This window comes from Harmonia axyridis, chromosome X, assembly GCF_914767665.1.
Source record: "Harmonia axyridis chromosome X, icHarAxyr1.1, whole genome shotgun sequence".
NCBI classification, from domain to species: Eukaryota; Metazoa; Arthropoda; class Insecta; order Coleoptera; family Coccinellidae; genus Harmonia; species Harmonia axyridis.
In genome coordinates, this window is record NC_059508.1 from 18,076,474 (window position 1) to 18,096,836 (window position 20,363).

General features: G+C 34.2%; 1 protein-coding gene and 1 long non-coding RNA gene across 2 annotated transcripts; one reads left to right on the plus strand and one right to left on the minus strand.

Annotated features, from left to right (window-relative positions):
* Positions 1 to 2,655: 2,655 nt before the first annotated feature.
* Positions 2,656 to 5,203, minus strand: LOC123686193. The gene is made up of 2 exons (XM_045626202.1): positions 2,750 to 5,203; positions 2,656 to 2,670 (listed from the first exon to the last, which is right to left on the minus strand). Exons 1-2 carry the CDS (start codon positions 5,201 to 5,203, stop codon positions 2,656 to 2,658), a joined length of 2,469 nt encoding a protein of 822 aa, XP_045482158.1.
* A 10,407-nt stretch (positions 5,204 to 15,610) lies between these two features.
* LOC123685885 lies at positions 15,611 to 16,707 on the plus strand. Its single transcript, XR_006748366.1, has 2 exons — positions 15,611 to 16,046; positions 16,622 to 16,707. It is a non-coding gene; the product is annotated as an uncharacterized LOC123685885 (long non-coding RNA).
* The last annotated feature ends 3,656 nt before the right edge of the window (positions 16,708 to 20,363 follow it).

Genomic DNA, 20,363 nt, shown 5'->3' on the forward strand with positions numbered 1-20,363 from the left:
GAACAAGGAACAGTTTTGTTGATTGTTTTCATTTAAGTGATAAAGAAGTGCAGATTCCACATACAAAAATTGTCATGTTATATTCAACAAGTTGAGAGTTGATAGGAGGGGCCAAGACTTTTGACTATGTGAGTATATCCACATACTAAATTTCAGTGGAATCTGATTAATAGATTCTGATTAATTGGATGTTGACGAAACGAATTGTTTCTCAACAATCTATACAATAAAGACGATTATTATTTTTATTTTTATTAATACTTGATAAAATTTCCGCCAAAATTCGTTTCCGAATTTATTTTTTCAATAATTACGAAAACAGAATTAAAAGGGTCTAAATCCATAGCCATCAAATGAATTTTGCCTATTATCGGGATGAGATTTTGGGTCTATATATAGGGTGAGTCAATGCTGAATAGTGCTTGATCGGTCGATAACTCCTGTAAATTTGAAGCAAGGAGAATGATTCAATTTTTGTCGGAATCGACAGCACTTAGAGCATAAGAAAGTGGAGAAACACCATACCAACCTATCTTTTTCAGTGAGAATGCCCAATTTTAATATCGTACTCATGATCTCTATGAAATTCTGATTTCAAAATACCTCACTTGTCATCATTTATCTGTGGTACTTTTTGACGTAGGTCACTTTTTCAGAAAAATTTCATGGTTGCTATGGCAATTTGTTTCAGATATCCATACAATGCCATAGAACTAATTAAATTATGATGATTTGACAATCAGCACCGACTACATAGTACTTTTCACCGCGATGGCCTATTAGGCATTTATAGAAAACTAATCATAATTTTGTGCTGAAAATTTGCATGTTGGGATGTGAGACAATGGCCTTTCACTCTAAAATATTTTCAGATCTCTACAACATCTGGTTATACCGGAAACAGACTACTACTTTCTATTTCAAATGGCACACCCAGTATATCATTGCATCATTAGATAGCTTATTTGATGAAAATTTCAGTAATATGCCTTACCTTCCTGTGACAAAAGGTGACGCAAAGGACTCATATTATTTTCAAATATTTCTGCAGAAAAAGTTTTTTTTTAAAAACTCTTTTTCATTTTCGATTCTACAAATACGTAGAATTATAAGATTGTTTCCGGTTGCTCCAAAAGTGTACATAGTGTTTATCAGAAGACCATGAACTTTGAGAACTCGAATTCATCAAAACGAAAGATTTACAAATTAAAACCTTTATTCTTCATTATTTCAGTTGATTCTACGTATAAAAAGAGTGAAGGAATTAGGAAATATCAACCGGTGATAAATAAGCTCTGATTGCGATTGGCTGGATACGGAAAAACGTAGTTTCACTTTGTTTCATTATTTCATTCAATTATTCTCTATAAAACCCCTCCATATCTTTATAATAAAATAAAATTCCGCTCCGATGTCCATACTTTGAAGCTTCGACATCGGAGACTGCTCGCTCCGGCTCTTCATTCTACAAATATTTTTACCAGGTCGTTCTCGTACAATATTTTTTTTTTTGCTCCACACACACTTTCGTGGGGTTATTTCCCAGTTTACCTGGGCCAGTAGGCCAAGGGTAAGCTGTGCTAGTAGGGAAATTTTTTTTTTCTGCCCATATATATATATATAAATATATTTTTTTTTTTCACCTTATAGGGTTGTTATCTCTTAGTGCCGGGCAGAATTTGCCAAGGCATTTCAGATAGATGTAAGGAACTTCCGTACTATTCTAACATTTGCTAGTATGACCTCCCTCTGGGCTGTACTAATGAGGTCCACATCCAGTTTTAGTTTGACAGTATTCTCAACCAGATGTCTTTCCACCAATCCGTTCGTCGAAATTATCAGCGGTAGTATGGCTGTTGACTTTAGGTTGTATATAGTCTCAACTTCGAAGGCCAGGTCATGGTACTTGGTTGTCTTCTCAACATACGCCTTATATACATTGTCGTCGGCAGGGATTGTTACACTACAATTTCAACTGTTCGTTCTTTTTTGTTGAAGAGCATGATATCTGGCCTGTTGTGTTTAATGGGCCTGTCTGTGTGGATGAACGTATCCCAATTGCCTGGTGATATACCCTTGCCATCGCGTTATGCCGCTGTGTATAGTCCGTTGGTGCTAGTATGGGACAGGAGGAAGTTATGTGTTGCACGGACTCGGTCGCTTGTAGGCATTTTCGGCGTTTGTCGGTTGGTATGTTCCGTCCCGTTATGTTTTTAATGTAGGATCTTGTGGGGATCACTTGATCTTGGATAGCGACCATTCTACCTTCTGTTTCGGGAAACAAGTATCCAGCTCTCAGGTAGGTAAGTGATTCCCTCTTATTAATTTCACTTTTTTCCAGGCTTCCAGGGTATCGTCCATGCAGTGCCTTACCACGCCATTCCTGGGACAGTTGTTCAAGAGTACTTCGCGGCGGATCCAGTTGGCCAGCCAAGTTCAACGGGCTCAGGTTTTCGTCCTCCTGGCATATGGCTTGGATGAATGGTGAGCGCTTGGAAAGAAGGTAATCTCTCATGTTCGAAACTGTGTTGTTATGTACTATTTCCAAGTTCTTCAGTCCTCGGCCGATTTCATGCCTCGGGATGTACAGTCTGTTAACAGAGGCATGCGGGTGGTGGATTCCATGCCTGGTTAGGAGGGCTCGTGCTTTTCGATCTAGATCTTGTAGATCTGAAGTGGACAATTTGATCACTCCGAATGAGTACTCTATGCAAGGTATGGCCCAGATGTTGATTGCATTAAACATTGCCTTGGAGTTCAACTTGCTTTGAAGCACTTTTCTGAGTCTGGTCAGAAACTTCTCTCTGAACACACCCTTCATCTCAGTGGTCTTTATGTCCAGGGCTTGTTGCACTCCAAGGTATTTATAGGACTCTTGAGGACCCAGACCTGGTATGGTTATATCGTCCATCACATGCAGACCAGCACCGTCCTGCACTTTGCCCCTCCTCACGTGAACCACAGCGCACTTCTCAAGTCCCATCTCCATTCCTATCGTCTCACTGAACGAAGCTACTATTTTAAGTTGTTGTTTTATCTGCTCCTCGTTCGCAGCATATAACTTGAGGTCGTCCACGTACATTTGATGATTTATCTTAATGTTCCGTGCCTTATGGACGACGTATCCGTAAATTTGGTTTTTCAGTAGCTTGCTCAGAATGTTCAGTGCCAAACAGAACCAGAGCGGACTCAGGGTATCTCCCTGGAAGATACCTCTCCGGATTTTTATTTCAGCGGTCTTATAATATTTATTTTTGGAGTTAACTTCCAGCTGTGTGCGCCAAGTCTTCATCATATGCTCCAGTAAGGCTATAACCGGTTTAGAAATTCCGTATAGGTGGAGTGTTTTTTTCAGCCAGGAGTGCGGGATCGAGTCAAACGCTTTCCGATAGTCCACCCAAGCCAGCGATATGTTCCTCTGTCTTCTTTTCACCTGTTTAGTGATAATGAAATCAGTGATCAGCATCTCCTTGCATCCTCGGGCATTTCTTCGGCATCCCTTCTGTTCAGGTGCCAAAATATTACTTTCGTTTACATGCTTCCAAATATGACGCGTTAAGACCCCTGTCAGCACTTTGTAGATTGTAGGGAGACAGGTAATAGGTCTATAGTTCTTAGGGTTGGCTGCGTTGTTTCCTTTCGGCAGCATGTGTGATATTCCGAGTGTGAAGAAGTCAGGTATTTTGGTAGGATCTTCAAGGGTTTCCTGGAAAAGTTTCGCAAGATGTTGATGCGTTGCCGCGAAGTATTTCCACCAATAATTTTGGATTTTATCCACGCCAGGGGCTGACCAGTTATTTGTTTTTTTCAGCGTCGCTTTAATGTCTTCCTCTGTAATGGTCACATCATCCATCCGATATTTTGATGATTCCCTTTCGGCTTCTCTGACCCATTGTGGACTATCGTCGTGGATTTTCTCTTCCTCCCATATGTTTTTCCAGAACAGGTGCATTTCTTCTTCAGTGGGTGGTTCTTCCCCAACGGAGGTTTCATCTTCAAGCTGGCGGAAAAACTGCTGCTGATTCTTATAGAAGAGTTGGTTATTCTTGTATCTTTCAACTCTTTCGTTGTATCGTTGGAGCCTGCAACCTAATACTTTAATCTTTTGTTTCAGCCTGTCAGATATCACGACAACACTTTCCCTGAAGCAGCTGTTTCGAGCTTTGATCTTGAATGTGGATGCTATCTGGCGTGTCAGTTTCTCAACCCTGCCTGATGGTGGTTGGGTGCTCAGGTAAGTATGTAATATGCCGATTTTTTTTCTGATATCTGTTATCTTTTTTTCTAGCCGCTGTTTCCAAGGTGGTGCTGTTTCCTGTTTCTTTGGTTGTGTATCTACTATCTTCGCCCCCAATTCAGTGCATGCAGTAATCGCGCCCGCGTAAACGAAATCCGTTACCTGCTCCAGCGTTCCTGTTAGTGGTAAGTTTCTCTCAAGTAATTTGTCGATTTCGTGTACCTTTTGCAACATTAACTTCGAGCCTTTCATTCTAGGTATTCTTGGCCTGTTTTCAGGTGGTATTCCAGCGTACAAGAGGTGATTTTTGAGGAGTTGTCGTTCTAGCGTGCTGGGTTTGACTGCGCTGCTTTCTTCCTCTTCTGGTGTCTGGGTAGGAACTGTCCCAGTGGATTGTTCACGACAATCGTATATTGCGCTTCGTGGATAACAGCTGAGCTTAATGTTGTCGAGCTCTATTGCAGTGAACTTATCGTTATTCAGCAACCACTTGATTCTATTCGCCAGCAGATTTGGATAAGATGGTTTCTCCGGATTTATCTCATTCCAGGTTTGGGTGAGTGTCTGTCTATAGTTCAGGTTTTCTCTCTGTTCCAATTCCTTCGATATAAAATGAACACGCATAAGCAGTACATTTTGTTCCTCAGTCCAGCGTGTTCTCCCATCTCGTCTGAGAACGTCAGCGGGACGGAATCGAATTCCATCCAAGCTGTTGCTCCTCCTTCCTCTCCTAAGGGAAAATGAGATTGGGCTTACGGTGCCATCTCGGGGGGCTGCGCCGCTTGCCCCACAGCTGACCCCAACAGGCTCTACCTCCGGACGGCTCCGAAGAGGGCCAGCCTGCTGCCCTCTACCGCCCTGAATCATACTTCGCGTAATGGGAGCAACCAATTCTTCAACTTCCAGGCTGCCAACCTTGGAAGCTGGGTGACTCGGGTATGCGGGGCCGTCAGTCCCCGAAGGCATTCGCCACCCTGCAATATATATATATATATATATATATATATATATAACAATAGTTATAAGTATGATAAGGGGTGTGGGAAAATTGATAAGTGTTATAATTTCACTCTTCTTTATTTCATTTAGTCGACGTTTCGATCCCGATGGGGACCTTCTTCAGGACTCTACAATAGCAATAGAAAACAGTCAAAAACATGGCAACCACAAAACATGTAAAAATAGTACATACCGAAATACAGAGTTGTAAAGATCTTATTTGAACACAAATCAATAGCTCTCAAGAAAGCAATGAACAAGAACATCAACAAATTCAGCGAAAAAAGATCTGATATTTCGTTAGCACAAGAGTAGAAATCAATTATCATATGTAAATAAGGTAAACAGAAAAATCAACAAAATGAGAGGTTGTCAAAAATGTTGTCAACCAGACTTGCCACAGAATACACGCACATGACAAATGAAACATAGAATAGCATTAAATCACATTTGGTCGCAGTAATTCACTCTCACCGAACTCAGAACAAATGCGATTATTGAAAGACTCCATGAACCGAATCCAATCCCCTCTCACAGAAATAGTCCGGAACACAGATTTCATTATTACGTTATCCCGACTGTAGAACTTGTGAAAATATTCATTCCATTTGATCCGTCCAATTCTCTGCCACCAAACTGGTCATAATGAATCAAATAAGTATAGATGGAGCTAATATTGTTTACATCCCTTCTGTAATTCATAGAACAAATGTGTCGTTTAATATGGTACATCTCTAAGAAACATCTTTTCTTTCCACTAACTGCACATTCAAGAATTTTGGTGGAATCATAATCCATTGGGTGATCTTTGTCCCGGGTATGGTCTGCTAGGGCACAAATCTTATTTGGATTCTTGATGTCGCTCTTGTGTTGAGCAATCCTTCTCTTCAAAAGCTGAGATGTCTGACCAATATACACCTCACTACATATTGAACATGGAATACAATACACCACACCACTCATATTATCAACAGTCATCCTATCTTTCACTCGACTGTATAGTCTGTCAATTTTAAAATAAGATTTCGGAATCAATTTAATTTGTGTGGTCTTTAGGAGGTTAATTAATGCATTAGTCATACCATTTATTAGGGGAATAGAAGAGTAAAGAATTCTATCTACGTTCTCAGTGTCCACAGTGGTGGATGCGCCCCTCTCTCCATTCGTTGGCTGTCTCGAAGGAGTGGTATTGTATATCAATCTGGACAACAACCTCTTTGGGTATCCATTCTCTAGCATCAATTGTAACAATAACCTCAGATTCTGCTGCCTTAGACTTGGATGGGCAACTTTTTCGATGCGATTCTTCAATCCTAAAATCATGTTTACCTTTTGTCCATGTGGATGATTGGAAAAATAGTGTAAGTATCTCCCTGAACTTGTTGGCTTTCGGTACCAATCCAGAATCAGCCTATTTTCCGGTGTTCGAATCACCCTTGTATCCAGGAATGGGACACCACTCGCTGTTTCTTCCTCCAACGTAAACTGTATACTTTCATGTTCACTGTTGAACCTGTTTAGAACGAAAGCAGCCTGGTCTTTAGGTACAGCACATATTAGATCATCAACATATTTCTTGATGAAAGGAATGTGAAAAGGAATGCTGACAAGAATGCAGTCCAGAAGGAAATCCATTACTACTTCAGCAATGGACGGACTGAAGTTGGAACCCATAGGGGAACCGAGCACCTGTTTGAAGAACCTACCATTAAAAAGAAAATAGTTAGAAGAAAACAGGAACTTAATGGCATATATGAATTCTTCTTTTGGTAGACTAGTGTGGTTTTTGATAGTATCCCACTTGTTCTCAACAGCTGAGACTGCCAACTCTACAGGAATGTTGGTGAAAAGAGATACAACGTCCAGGCTGATCAGGACATAATCAACAGGTAACTGGAAACCATTCACACATTGGGCAAAAGCAAAGGAATCTTCAATAAAATATCTACTTCTGGTGGAAGAAAGATATTTAGACAGGATGTCTGAAACAAAAACTGACAGTTTGGAAGTGGGGGTGTTGACAGATGATATTATTGGTCTCAAGGCAAGAATGGGTTTGTGGATTTTTGGTAAACCGTAGAATCTAGCGGGAACTGAATTATAAATGTACAGTAATTCCCATTCCTGGATACAAGGGTGATTCGAACACCGGAAAATAGGCTGATTCTGGATTGGTACCGAAAGCCAACAAGTTCAGGGAGATACTTACACTATTTTTCCAATCATCCACATGGACAAAAGGTAAACATGATTTTAGGATTGAAGAATCGCATCGAAAAAGTTGCCCATCCAAGTCTAAGGCAGCAGAATCTGAGGTTATTGTTACAATTGATGCTAGAGAATGGATACCCAAAGAGGTTGTTGTCCAGATTGATATACAATACCACTCCTTCGAGACAGCCAACGAATGGAGAGAGGGGCGCATCCACCACTGTGGACACTGAGAACGTAGATAGAATTCTTTACTCTTCTATTCCCCTAATAAATGGTATGACTAATGCATTAATTAACCTCCTAAAGACCACACAAATTAAATTGATTCCGAAATCTTATTTTAAAATTGACAGACTATACAGTCGAGTGAAAGATAGGATGACTGTTGATAATATGAGTGGTGTGGTGTATTGTATTCCATGTTCAATATGTAGTGAGGTGTATATTGGTCAGACATCACAGCTTTTGAAGAGAAGGATTGCTCAACACAAGAGCGACATCAAAAATCCAAATAAGATTTGTGCCCTAGCAGACCATACCCGGGACAAAGATCACCCAATGGATTATGATTCCACCAAAATTCTTGAATGTGCAGTTAGTGGAAAGAAAAGATGTTTCTTAGAGATGTACCATATTAAACGACACACTTGTTCTATGAATTACAGAAGGGATGTAAACAATATTAGCTCCATCTATACTTATTTGATTCATTATGACCAGTTTGGTGGCAGAGAATTGGACGGATCAAATGGAATGAATATTTTCACAAGTTCTACAGTCGGGATAACGTAATAATGAAATCTGTGTTCCGGACTATTTCTGTGAGAGGGGATTGGATTCGGTTCATGGAGTCTTTCAATAATCGCATTTGTTCTGAGTTCGGTGAGAGTGAATTACTGCGACCAAATGTGATTTAATGCTATTCTATGTTTCATTTGTCATGTGCGTGTATTCTGTGGCAAGTCTGGTTGACAACATTTTTGACAACCTCTCATTTTGTTGATTTTTCTGTTTACCTTATTTACATATGATAATTGATTTCTACTCTTGTGCTAACGAAATATCAGATCTTTTTTCGCTGAATTTGTTGATGTTCTTGTTCATTGCTTTCTTGAGAGCTATTGATTTGTGTTCAAATAAGATCTTTACAACTCTGTATTTCGGTATGTACTATTTTTACATGTTTTGTGGTTGCCATGTTTTTGACTGTTTTCTATTGCTATTGTAGAGTCCTGAAGAAGGTCCCCATCGGGATCGAAACGTCGACTAAATGAAATAAAGAAGAGTGAAATTATAACACTTATCAATTTTCCCACACCCCTTATCATACTTATAACTATTGTTGTATATTGGGAATTAAAATTGTTGATATATATATATATATATATATATATATATATATATATAGTTATAAGTTAGATAAGGGGTGTGGGAAAATTGATAAGTGTTATAATGTCACTCTTCTTTATTTCATTTAGTCGACGTTTCGATCCCGATGGGGACCTTCTTCAGGACTCTACAATAGCAATAAAAAACAGTCAAAATAAGGCAATCACAAAACATGTAAAAATAGTACATACCGAAATACAGAGTTGTAAAGATCTTATTTGAACACAAATCAATAGCTCTCAAGAAAGCAACTAACAAGAACATCAACAACTTCAGCGAAAAAAGATCTGATACTTCGTTAGTAAAGGAGTAGAAATCAATTATAATAAGTAAATAAGGTAAACAGAATAATCATCAAAATGAGAGGTTGTCAAAAATGTTGTCAACCAGACTTGCCACAGAATACACGCACATGACAGATGAAATATAGAGTAGCATTAAATCACATTGGTCGCAGTAATTCACTCTCACTGAACTCAGAACAAATGCGACTTTTTTGAAAGATTCCATGAACCGAAACCAATCCCCTCTCACAGAAATGGCCTAGAACACAGAATTCATTTTCACGTTATCCCTACGACTGCTGAACTTGTTGAAATTCTTTCTGTATGTGATCCTTCCAATTCTCTCCCACAGAACCGGTCATAATGAATCAAATAAGAATAGATGGAGCTGATATTATTTACATCCCTTCTGTAGTTCATCGAACAGGTTTGACGTTTAATATGATACATCTCTAAGAAACATCTTTTTCTTACATACAGAAAGAATTTCAACAAGTTCAGCAGTCGTAGGGATAACGTGAAAATGAATTCTGTGTTCTAGGCCATTTCTGTGAGAGGGGATTGGTTTCGGTTCATGGAATCTTTCAAAAAAGTCGCATTTGTTCTGAGTTCAGTGAGAGTGAATTACTGCGACCAATGTGATTTAATGCTACTCTATATTTCATCTGTCATGTGCGTGTATTCTGTGGCAAGTCTGGTTGACAACATTTTTGACAACCTCTCATTTTGATGATTATTCTGTTTACCTTATTTACTTATTATAATTGATTTCTACTCCTTTACTAACGAAGTATCAGATCTTTTTTCGCTGAAGTTGTTGATGTTCTTGTTAGTTGCTTTCTTGAGAGCTATTGATTTGTGTTCAAATAAGATCTTTACAACTCTGTATTTCGGTATGTACTATTTTTACATGTTTTGTGATTGCCTTATTTTGACTGTTTTTTATTGCTATTGTAGAGTCCTGAAGAAGGTCCCCATCGGGATCGAAACGTCGACTAAATGAAATAAAGAAGAGTGACATTATAACACTTATCAATTTTCCCACACCCCTTATCTAACTTATAACTATTGTTGTATATTGGGAATTAAAATTGTTGATATATATATATATATATATATATATATATATATATTGTTATGGAATCGTATATATTCAAGCTGACATTATGTTGTTGATTTGATTTAAATTGATTCGATCCAATAACTAAATTTGATACTATATCTTTTATAATTTTGCGCCGACTATATATCTCAGGAGGGTTCATTCAAATTCAATTATATATTTTTTTTAATTTAATTAATATTTTCAAAATTCACTAACTATAAAAAAAAAATTCTTATCTAATAACTAAATTTATATTAATCTAATCTTTTATTTACGTATTTAAATCTTCATCGACCTCATCAGTGTTCTATGTTATGGTATTGTATCGTCTTCTATGCTCCTAACCTCGAATGGATTATAACCTTAATTCGTATTAATTCAGTTGCATTGTTTTGAATCCATTTTCCATTTGATATTGCTTCAACTTGCTTGAATCCAGGGAAATTTCTTCTTGAAATTGATTAAATAATTTTCCACTTCTTCTCACAATGATTTTCAGGTACGTATTTAACAATTTTAATATCTTGCAAATTTTCGTAAATAAATTCTTTCGTTTATCAATTATTTCAGGTAAATTTCTTGAGTCAGGTGACGTGCTCTCAACAATGGTTTTTTACTGACTGACTAGCTGTCATTCGGCTGGGCTTTATATAGATTTTCAATTTTTTCTTGAAATCAAGATTGCCTTGGATGTCAAAAAATTTTCCAAATATGATGCTTTCGCAATTTTCTCTTTTGAGGTAAGTTTTCCTTCTTCAATCTTGATCTAATTAATTTCTTCATTTAATTCCCCATCTTTTGGTACCACATATGTTGCATTCGGTCGATTCGAAGTTACAAAATTTTCAAATATTCTATATACAATTTTGAAATTTTTCTAATATTCACTTTCTTTGACCTAATATTCAAAGATTTCTATCTATAACTCCTAAAATCTACTACATATTTTTAAATTATACGATAATCTAATGAAATATATACATTTTTGTATGTTTGAGACATTAATTACTTTGGAATCCCTGATTTATCATTCGATATCCTATCCCTATCCATTTTTTACAATTTTATTAGGAATTTCAGCTAATATTACATTTTTGAGATTGCATCTAGATGTAATTCACTAGATCACAAGCTATTTCATGAAAATTAACATAAGAAATATAAAATAAATGATTATTTTTTATCATTTTGAATGAAAATTGAATATTCAGTCTTTTGACTCTTTTAACATTATTTACATGATATATAAATGGTTCCTGATACTTGAGTTGAATATCTTTTGTTGATTTTATCAAATTGAACTTGAATTTTATTAATATTTTCATTTTGTTTCAGATCCTGAGATGTTTTGAATGAATATTGATATAGTACTTGAGAAATATTGGATTTATGCTACTTTTATAATGTGCAAATGAATGGAATAAATGAATAAAGTTACTCTACTTTTCTTTAAAATTATTGGATCATATCAAGTTAAAATTTATTATCTATTTGATGAATTTGCTGTAGTTTCCGAAAGATAGAGTCTGGTAATGTATTCTCATTGATTTTATAAGTTGATAATACCATTCCATAACAATTCCCCAAATTTAATATTTGATAATTTTTTATTTTCAATATAAAATTTAAAATATTAAAATTTCTCCAAAATTTTGAAATTTGATTGAAATTTAAATTAACTTTCATTAGTTGTCTGGATGAATTCATATAAATCATTAATATGAAAAATTCCTCTTATTCTTTCTGTTTCTAATTCTTTCAATACATAACTATTCAAACCATTCTCATTATCTATTATATATGGTCCTTCGAATGGAGTTTTTAATTTCGCACAAATCTTATTCCGCTTGTCTGTTCCATGTGGGATCGTACAATAACCAAATCTCTTTTTTTTTTTAAACTTCACATATTTCCTTCTATTCCTTCTCTCCATTTTCTTTCTGTATCTTTTTCTATTCTTTTTCAATCTTACTTTTACCTTCTTCATGATGTCTTCATTATTTATATGACTTGTTCTGTAACAATTTCTTTCTTGTTTCATTGAATATAAATTTGTTTCTTCATTAATTGCATTATGCATCGTATTCAATAAAAATTCCACTCTGTTTAATTGTATATCCCATTTGTTTTGTTCTCCATTGACAAGTTTTCTTGAATATTTCACTATTTCTTGAATGTATCGTTCTGATGGTTTTGCTTGAGGATCCCTTATACTGTTATAATTCAGAATTATCTCTTTATTTTCATAATATTTGTCTTCTATTGAATTTTGTGGATTTCCTAGCTCATATATATTTTGGTCAATCTTGTTTTTATTTTCTGAAAATTCTATTAAAGGTGCTGTATACTGATTTATTAATTTTTCATTGAAATTCATGTTGATCTCTCCTACAATTTTCAATTTTTCATTCGATTTCTCATTTTGAATTCTTGCAATTTTATACATCTCAATCTTATTGATTTCTAGTTGCTCATTTTGTTTTTCGATATCATTATATATAATACTCAGATTTCCTTCTGTTAGATTGTGAACTCCAGTTTCACAAATCTCCAAATTCTCTTCATATATTTTACTTTCTGTATCTAATTCAGCTGAAGATTCTTTTTGTACTTTATTCCTTTTGGTATATAACCTTTCCTTGCAAATCATTAATACATTCCCAAGATTCTTTTCCATTTCAATTACCTTATCTGCCAAATGAATTTTCATTTCTTCCTTAATTTCTTTGAAATTTTTATTCAGTATTTTCGACTGATCTTCCAATTTTTTCGACTGATCTTCAAATTTTTTACTCATATTTTCTTCAAATTTTTTTATTGCTTTCATTATATCCCATAAATTCAGTTCTTTTCTATTTTCTTCATTTATTTCCATATTTCCTCTTGCATTTTCTTCTTCATCCCCTTTTTCTCCAATTTTCGTTTTACTTCTTGTTTCCATTTTTTTTTATATATAATCAATAATATGATTCCAACAATTATGTATTAATTTGAAATTTTTTTTTTTTTTTTTTTTTTAAATTAATGCTGTAATTGAATTAATATAATAATGCTGTAATTGAATTAATATAAGCCACGCGTTGGGCGACATTTGTTATGGATCGTATATATTCAAGTTGAGATTATGTTGTTGTTGATTTGATTTAAATTGATTCGATCCAATAACTAAATTTGATACTATATCTTTTATAATTTTGCGCCGACTATATATCTCAGGAGGGTTCATTCAAATTCAATTATATATTTTTTTTAATTTAATTAATATTTTCAAAATTCACTAACTATAAAAAAAAAATTCTTATCTAATAACTAAATTTATATTAATCTAATCTTTTATTTACGTATTTAAATCTTCATCGACCTCATCAGTGTTCTATGTTATGGTATTGTATCGTCTTCTATGCTCCTAACCTCGAATGGATTATAACCTTAATTCGTATTAATTCAGTTGCATTGTTTTGAATCCATTTTCCATTTGATATTGCTTCAACTTGCTTGAATCCAGGGAAATTTCTTCTTGAAATTGATTAAATAATTTTCCACTTCTTCTCACAATGATTTTCAGGTACGTATTTAACAATTTTAATATCTTGCAAATTTTCGTAAATAAATTCTTTCGTTTATCAATTATTTCAGGTAAATTTCTTGAGTCAGGTGACGTGCTCTCAACAATGGTTTTTTACTGACTGACTAGCTGTCATTCGGCTGGGCTTTATATAGATTTTCAATTTTTTCTTGAAATCAAGATTGCCTTGGATGTCAAAAAATTTTCCAAATATGATGCTTTCGCAATTTTCTCTTTTGAGGTGAGTTTTCCTTCTTCAATCTTGATCTAATTAATTTCTTCATTCAATTCCCCATCTTTTGGTACCACATATGTTGCATTCGGTCGATTCGAAGTTACAAAATTTTCAAATATTCTATATACAATTTTGAAATTTTTCTAATATTCACTTTCTTTGACCTAATATTCAAAGATTTCTATCTATAACTCCTAAAATCTACTACATATTTTTAAATTATACGATAATCTAATGAAATATATACATTTTTGTATGTTTGAGACATTAATTACTTTGGAATCCCTGATTTATCATTCGATATCCTATCCCTATCCATTTTTTACAATTTTATTAGGAATTTCAGCTAATATTACATTTTTGAGATTGCATCTAGATGTAATTCACTAGATCACAAGCTATTTCATGAAAATTAACATAAGAAATATAAAATAAATGATTATTTTTTATCATTTTGAATGAAAATTGAATATTCAGTCTTTTGACTCTTTTAACATTATTTACATGATATATAAATGGTTCCTGATACTTGAGTTGAATATCTTTTGTTGATTTTATCAAATTGAACTTGAATTTTATTAATATTTTCATTTTGTTTCAGATCCTGAGATGTTTTGAATGAATATTGATATAGTACTTGAGAAATATTGGATTTATGCTACTTTTATAATGTGCAAATGAATGGAATAAATGAATAAAGTTACTCTACTTTTCTTTAAAATTATTGGATCATATCAAGTTAAAATTTATTATCTATTTGATGAATTTGCTGTAGTTTCCGAAAGATAGAGTCTGGTAATGTATTCTCATTGATTTTATAAGTTGATAATACCATTCCATAACAATATATATATATATATATATATATATATATATATATATATATATATATATATATATATATATATATATATATATATATATATGTAAAGAATATAATGATCTGCCTCTCCTCTTGAAGTCATATAGTTTGCCTTCCTTTAAGAGAAGATATAGGAGGTTTTTGTTGGATGATACATTCCATGGTTGATTCTGTGAGGGTATAGGTACGCATCAGGGCCCCTTTTTCCCGATTTTTTTTCTCTGTTTCATTATGTTTGGCTTCACTTGATGATTATGATTTTTTTTGTGGTTACTCTATTTCAAATTCAATATATATTTTCAGCTCTAGAGTGTGATTTTTGTTGATTTTTCTGTGGAATCTAATAGTTCCTGGGAACTTACTCATAATCTGTTCATACTGTCGAAAGTATCCCTTTTGCAGACAGTATGTATTTCTTTTTTCTTGTTTCGTTTTATATAGATATTATGATGTATCATAATTTGTAAATTCTACAAATAAGTATTTACCTAATTACTTACTTACTGGCACTGGCTCAGTGCAAAGTTTGGAAGAACTTTTAGAGAAATTAATTGACAATAAGCCAGCACAATTAGAACACAATGTAGGACAGATTGCAAATTATTTTATGATAGGAAAATTTACTGGCAGAAATTTAAATGCAAATCAATGGATTGGAGATTTCAATAAATAATGTGACCGTTATCAAATCAATGAGGGCAAAAAGACAATTAAAATTTTAAAATATTTTTTGCAATATTTCGGTGCAAATTGGTACATGTTAGAATATTACTTCATCCGAACAAATTACGAGAGACAACCAACATTACATTCTACCCATTCGTAGTATTACTTCATCTCACCACCGCGGCGTTGTGAAGTGACGAGGCCATCGAGGGCTATCGAGAGAAAAAACAAGAATAGATCTTCAATGATCAAGAGCGAATGACAGAGGTCTAACCTAAGAGATGAGACTCTTCGACATCGAGCTTTGCTCGGAGAGAGACATACTAGAGATTATATTAAACTATAAAACCTAAACGGTGTATTAGTGAATCCTCTGCAAAACCTATAAATCCAACAAGTTATAGGCTCCAGTGCACGCTTAACTGCGCAACGAGGTGAACACTAATTCTGAAAATCTGTTGTGTACACAACGGGAAAAATATCAATTGAGGTTAGTTGAATTTCAACTTAATCACGAGGCTAGAGGTATTTTATTTAGTTCAGTGAATAAAAATGATTTATTTCATATTCATTGCTGAAATAGAGAATTCCTATTGTACAGTATTTACGGTATTCGGAAATAATGTGTTTACCTATCTATCAGGGAAGCAATCAACTTTGATTCTTAACGGTTATTGGCCGTTGATGCTTAGGGAAATGAGATACTTTACTATACACATGTTTTAAAGATTTAGATGATGTGAATTTGGAGACTTCACATTCATCATCTAGAGAGATTCAGATGATATGAATGTAGAGATTTCACATTAATCATTTACGAGAGATGTCACATCCACCGTTTGAGAGATTTAGGTGATGTACATAAGTCATTTGAGATGTAAATGTAGAGATTTTACATATTCATCGTCAACTAGAGATGTCACATCCACCGTTTGAGAGATTTAGGTGATGTACATACATCATTTGAGAGGTTTAGATGAGAACATTTTAGAGTTTCACTTAAACCATTCAGAGGTTGAGATTATGTTAACTTTAGAGATTTGGCTAACATACTGTCTTTTTTAGATTAGATAATGTTAGAGATTTCACATACAACACCTAGAAGTTTGGATGTAGATTTAGAGATTATACATACATCGCTTGGAGCATGTGAAATTGGATATTTCACATTCCACATACATAACCCAGAGATTCAGTATTTTGAGAGAATAGATTCATCATACTTGTTGAAAAATTTGGAGAATTATTTATTTCACTAAACTACAAGAACTGCAGTATGGTAAGATTTGTGATAATCAATATTTCAGGGCTTCTTTCATACAATGCTTACTGTGCCGTGTTGTTTGTTTGTAAGCTAGGGATATTATAGGATTCAAATATTCATCCCGTAAATGTACAATGGCCATACCTAACGCAACAGGTATTCATTGCAGTGCGTGATACCACTTTTGAAGTAAGGTGTACATGTACGAGGTGGAGCTGCTTGAAAACTTGATAGTCCTGTTTCGAATTGTATCAGATCGCTGTGCGTATGAGGCAATTCAGAAGCAGGAAACAAAATTTTATATCTTATAGATGGTAGTAGATGTTGATGTACTAAGAGAGCATATAATGCACAAAAATTTAAAATACATAATATGAATATTTTTGTTTCATTAATCCTGAAATTGAAATGGCAGCCAATCGAAATCAAACAAAAACCATTGGTGAATTAAGATTCAGATTCCATCATTTCCGTAAGTGCAGAAGATAAACGTTTCATGCAATACGAGGAAAGAGAGAATTGTCAGAATCAATATAAGTCCGTTTCGTACAATCAATAATTGCCATTTCCTTGATTTTAGCTGACTAGAGCAGTATCAATGAGTGATACCTAAGAGACTAGATGAAAGATGCTAGAGAAATTTTAGAGACATTAGACGAAACCCCCTTTCGAGATATTAGAGATCTGGGAGACGAGAAATTGTCGACATTAGAGTTATGAGAATATTAGAGATTTAGTGTATTAGAAAACCCAGGTATATAAAAATGAATTGATGCTACAGAGTTAATCAGAGTTGAGAGAATATTTTTTGAGATTGAATTCTAGAGTATTAGAAAACCCAGGTATTTAAAAATTAATTCATGTTACAGAGGTCATAAGAAATGAGAGAATATTTTCCTCGGATTAAATTCTAGAGTAGTAGAAAACCTAGGTTTTCAAAAATCAATTCATATTACAGGGGTAATTAGAAATGAGAGAATATTTTTTTTGGTTAAATTCTAGAGTACAAGAAAACCCAGGTATTTAAAATTAATCCATGTTACAGAGAATTATTCAAATTCGAAATCTGGATCGACAGTCTAAGATCTGAGGTTTTTGATGAATGATTTGTTGGACGTCATAGAGCCAAGTACGAGTAACCAAACTTGATCAGAGGCCAACAAATCCGAGAGAAGTAATTGGGTACGAGACATTATCATAAACAGAAATGAGGAGAATTATCACAAGAAAATTCTCAATATCCGAGACCCTGTTGAAGTAAATAGAGGTTTGAGGTTCTCCACGAAGTGCAGTCAAATGTGACACACACTTCAGGTAAGAGCTCGCTTGTACTCCATCTAAATGGAGAAACATAAATTGGTCGATGATTTCTGAGAAAGATTCGACTCGATAGCATGAGAGTATGAAGCATGAGAGTATTGAGGATGTGATTGAGCTAACTGCTCAAGAGATGAGATCTGCATTTTATCATATTCACTAAGAAATTGCAAAATGTATTTGCAGGGAAAGAGAGTTCTGAGAATTTGCTTTCCTTACATAAACTCGCAAATTCTGGGTTCAATATTTACTTAGAAGTACAAGTTCCTCAGAGTTTACAATGAGGTTAATAATGAAATTGTTTTAGAGAACAATTCCAAGCCCTAAGAGTTTAAAATAAGGTTAATAATGAGATTGTTTTAGAGAACAACTTCCTTTTACAGGAAGGTACTTCCAAAAGAAAGAGAAATAGAAGAATATTAAAAATACTACTGCAAAGAAGAAAAATGAAAGCAAATCCCCAGATGTCATATTCAAACAATCACAACTAATAAGGGAAACAAATACAAATGAAAACAACTCTGAACACATGGAAATAGATAACATGAATAATGTGACATCAATAACTGCTACAGGAACAACACAAAAAACAACCCAACAAATAAATAACAATCCAACAAAAAATATAAACAAATACTTTTCACCAAAGATGAATGAAATTAAATACACAGAATACTCCAATTTATTTCACATTATTCCTGAAAATAATGAGATAAATAGAATCCAAATGGCTATCATGTGGAACTCCAAATTTCCGAATTAAGAAGACGTTGTTCTGAAAACCAAATTGGGATTTCTTTTAAAATCAAATAATGATAAAATAAAACTAGAAAAAGCCCTAAATGAATTAAAATCAGAGAAAAAAATTACAAGCTATAAAGAAACTAAAAACCAAAAACAAAAAATCGAAAGAAAAGAACCTCAACAAACTTATTCAGTGGTTATTGCATCAGTAGAAAAGAACATCAAGGATGAAGAAATAAGTCAACGTCTAACTTCAATCGGAATTCAACATCGATACTGTTAAAGAATTATTTCAAGAATACACAGTTCCCCAACAGGATACATACGAATTATTACAGGAGAAATAAATGCTTTTGAGACACTACTGAATAATGGTCTATTTTATATGAATCGCCACTACATGGTGTTCCCCAGCCATGCACCACAACCAACACCTGTCCCTTGCAGCAAATGCTTGATGTTTGACCATACAACTGAAAATTGCAAAAGCCTACCTAAATGCTCAAAATGTCAGGGACCACATAAAATGTCCCAATGTAAGTCGACCAATACACCAAAATGCACTTCTTGCTATGCTGAAGATCACTTAGCATGGTCCATAAAATGTCCCAATCATCCAAGGAAACCAATCGAAGGCATTCCAAACGTCAACGTAAAAAATATAAATAAAAAAACTAGAGAAATAAAAAATCTAACGAAGAAAATGACGAGAATACATTCCCACATAACAATACACGATGACATAGAATACATATTGCCGTAAACTCAACAAACCAAAAAACACCAATAGAAATGAACTCTTACATAAAATCAAGAAGAGGTTCATTAGTCCATATAATGTAGATACAACAGTGGTGTTTACAAGGAATAGATTTTATGTGCTGTTGTTTGATTTAGAAGATCCAGAAGAACCCTCCCCAACTGAACCTATCAACAGCAAGAACAATAGTCAAATTCACGTCGACAATTAAATTGCTATACAACAACATAAACAGTTATATTCCAAAATAGCACTTAATTAACCACTTTAAAGAACATAACAATATTTCATGCACAATGTTTGTTGAAGCAAAAAATAAAGATTCAGACAACACACAATACCGAAATTGGACAAAACTTCAAGAGATTGGACACCAAATACAAAATACGAGAGGTGGCAGCCTTGTACAGTGTCATCCAAGCATAAGATGTGGAAAAGCTAATTCACCAATTATCAACAATCCGCTGAATGAAGTCACCCATTCCTCTCTACCTTTCAAAAAAGGAAAATTACATAATATATTCCTTGTATACGTTCACCCTTCATCCAAGATAGAAGAAAGTATCTTCATAAAAGCGTCCCTCTGCAAATATGCTATTATAATAGGAGACTTCAACGTGAACAAAGCCAAGAAGCAACAAATCAACAACTTTTTGAAAAGCAAACAGTTCACCAAAGCTGAAACACCACCAACATTTTTGATGAATGAGAATGAAGATAGT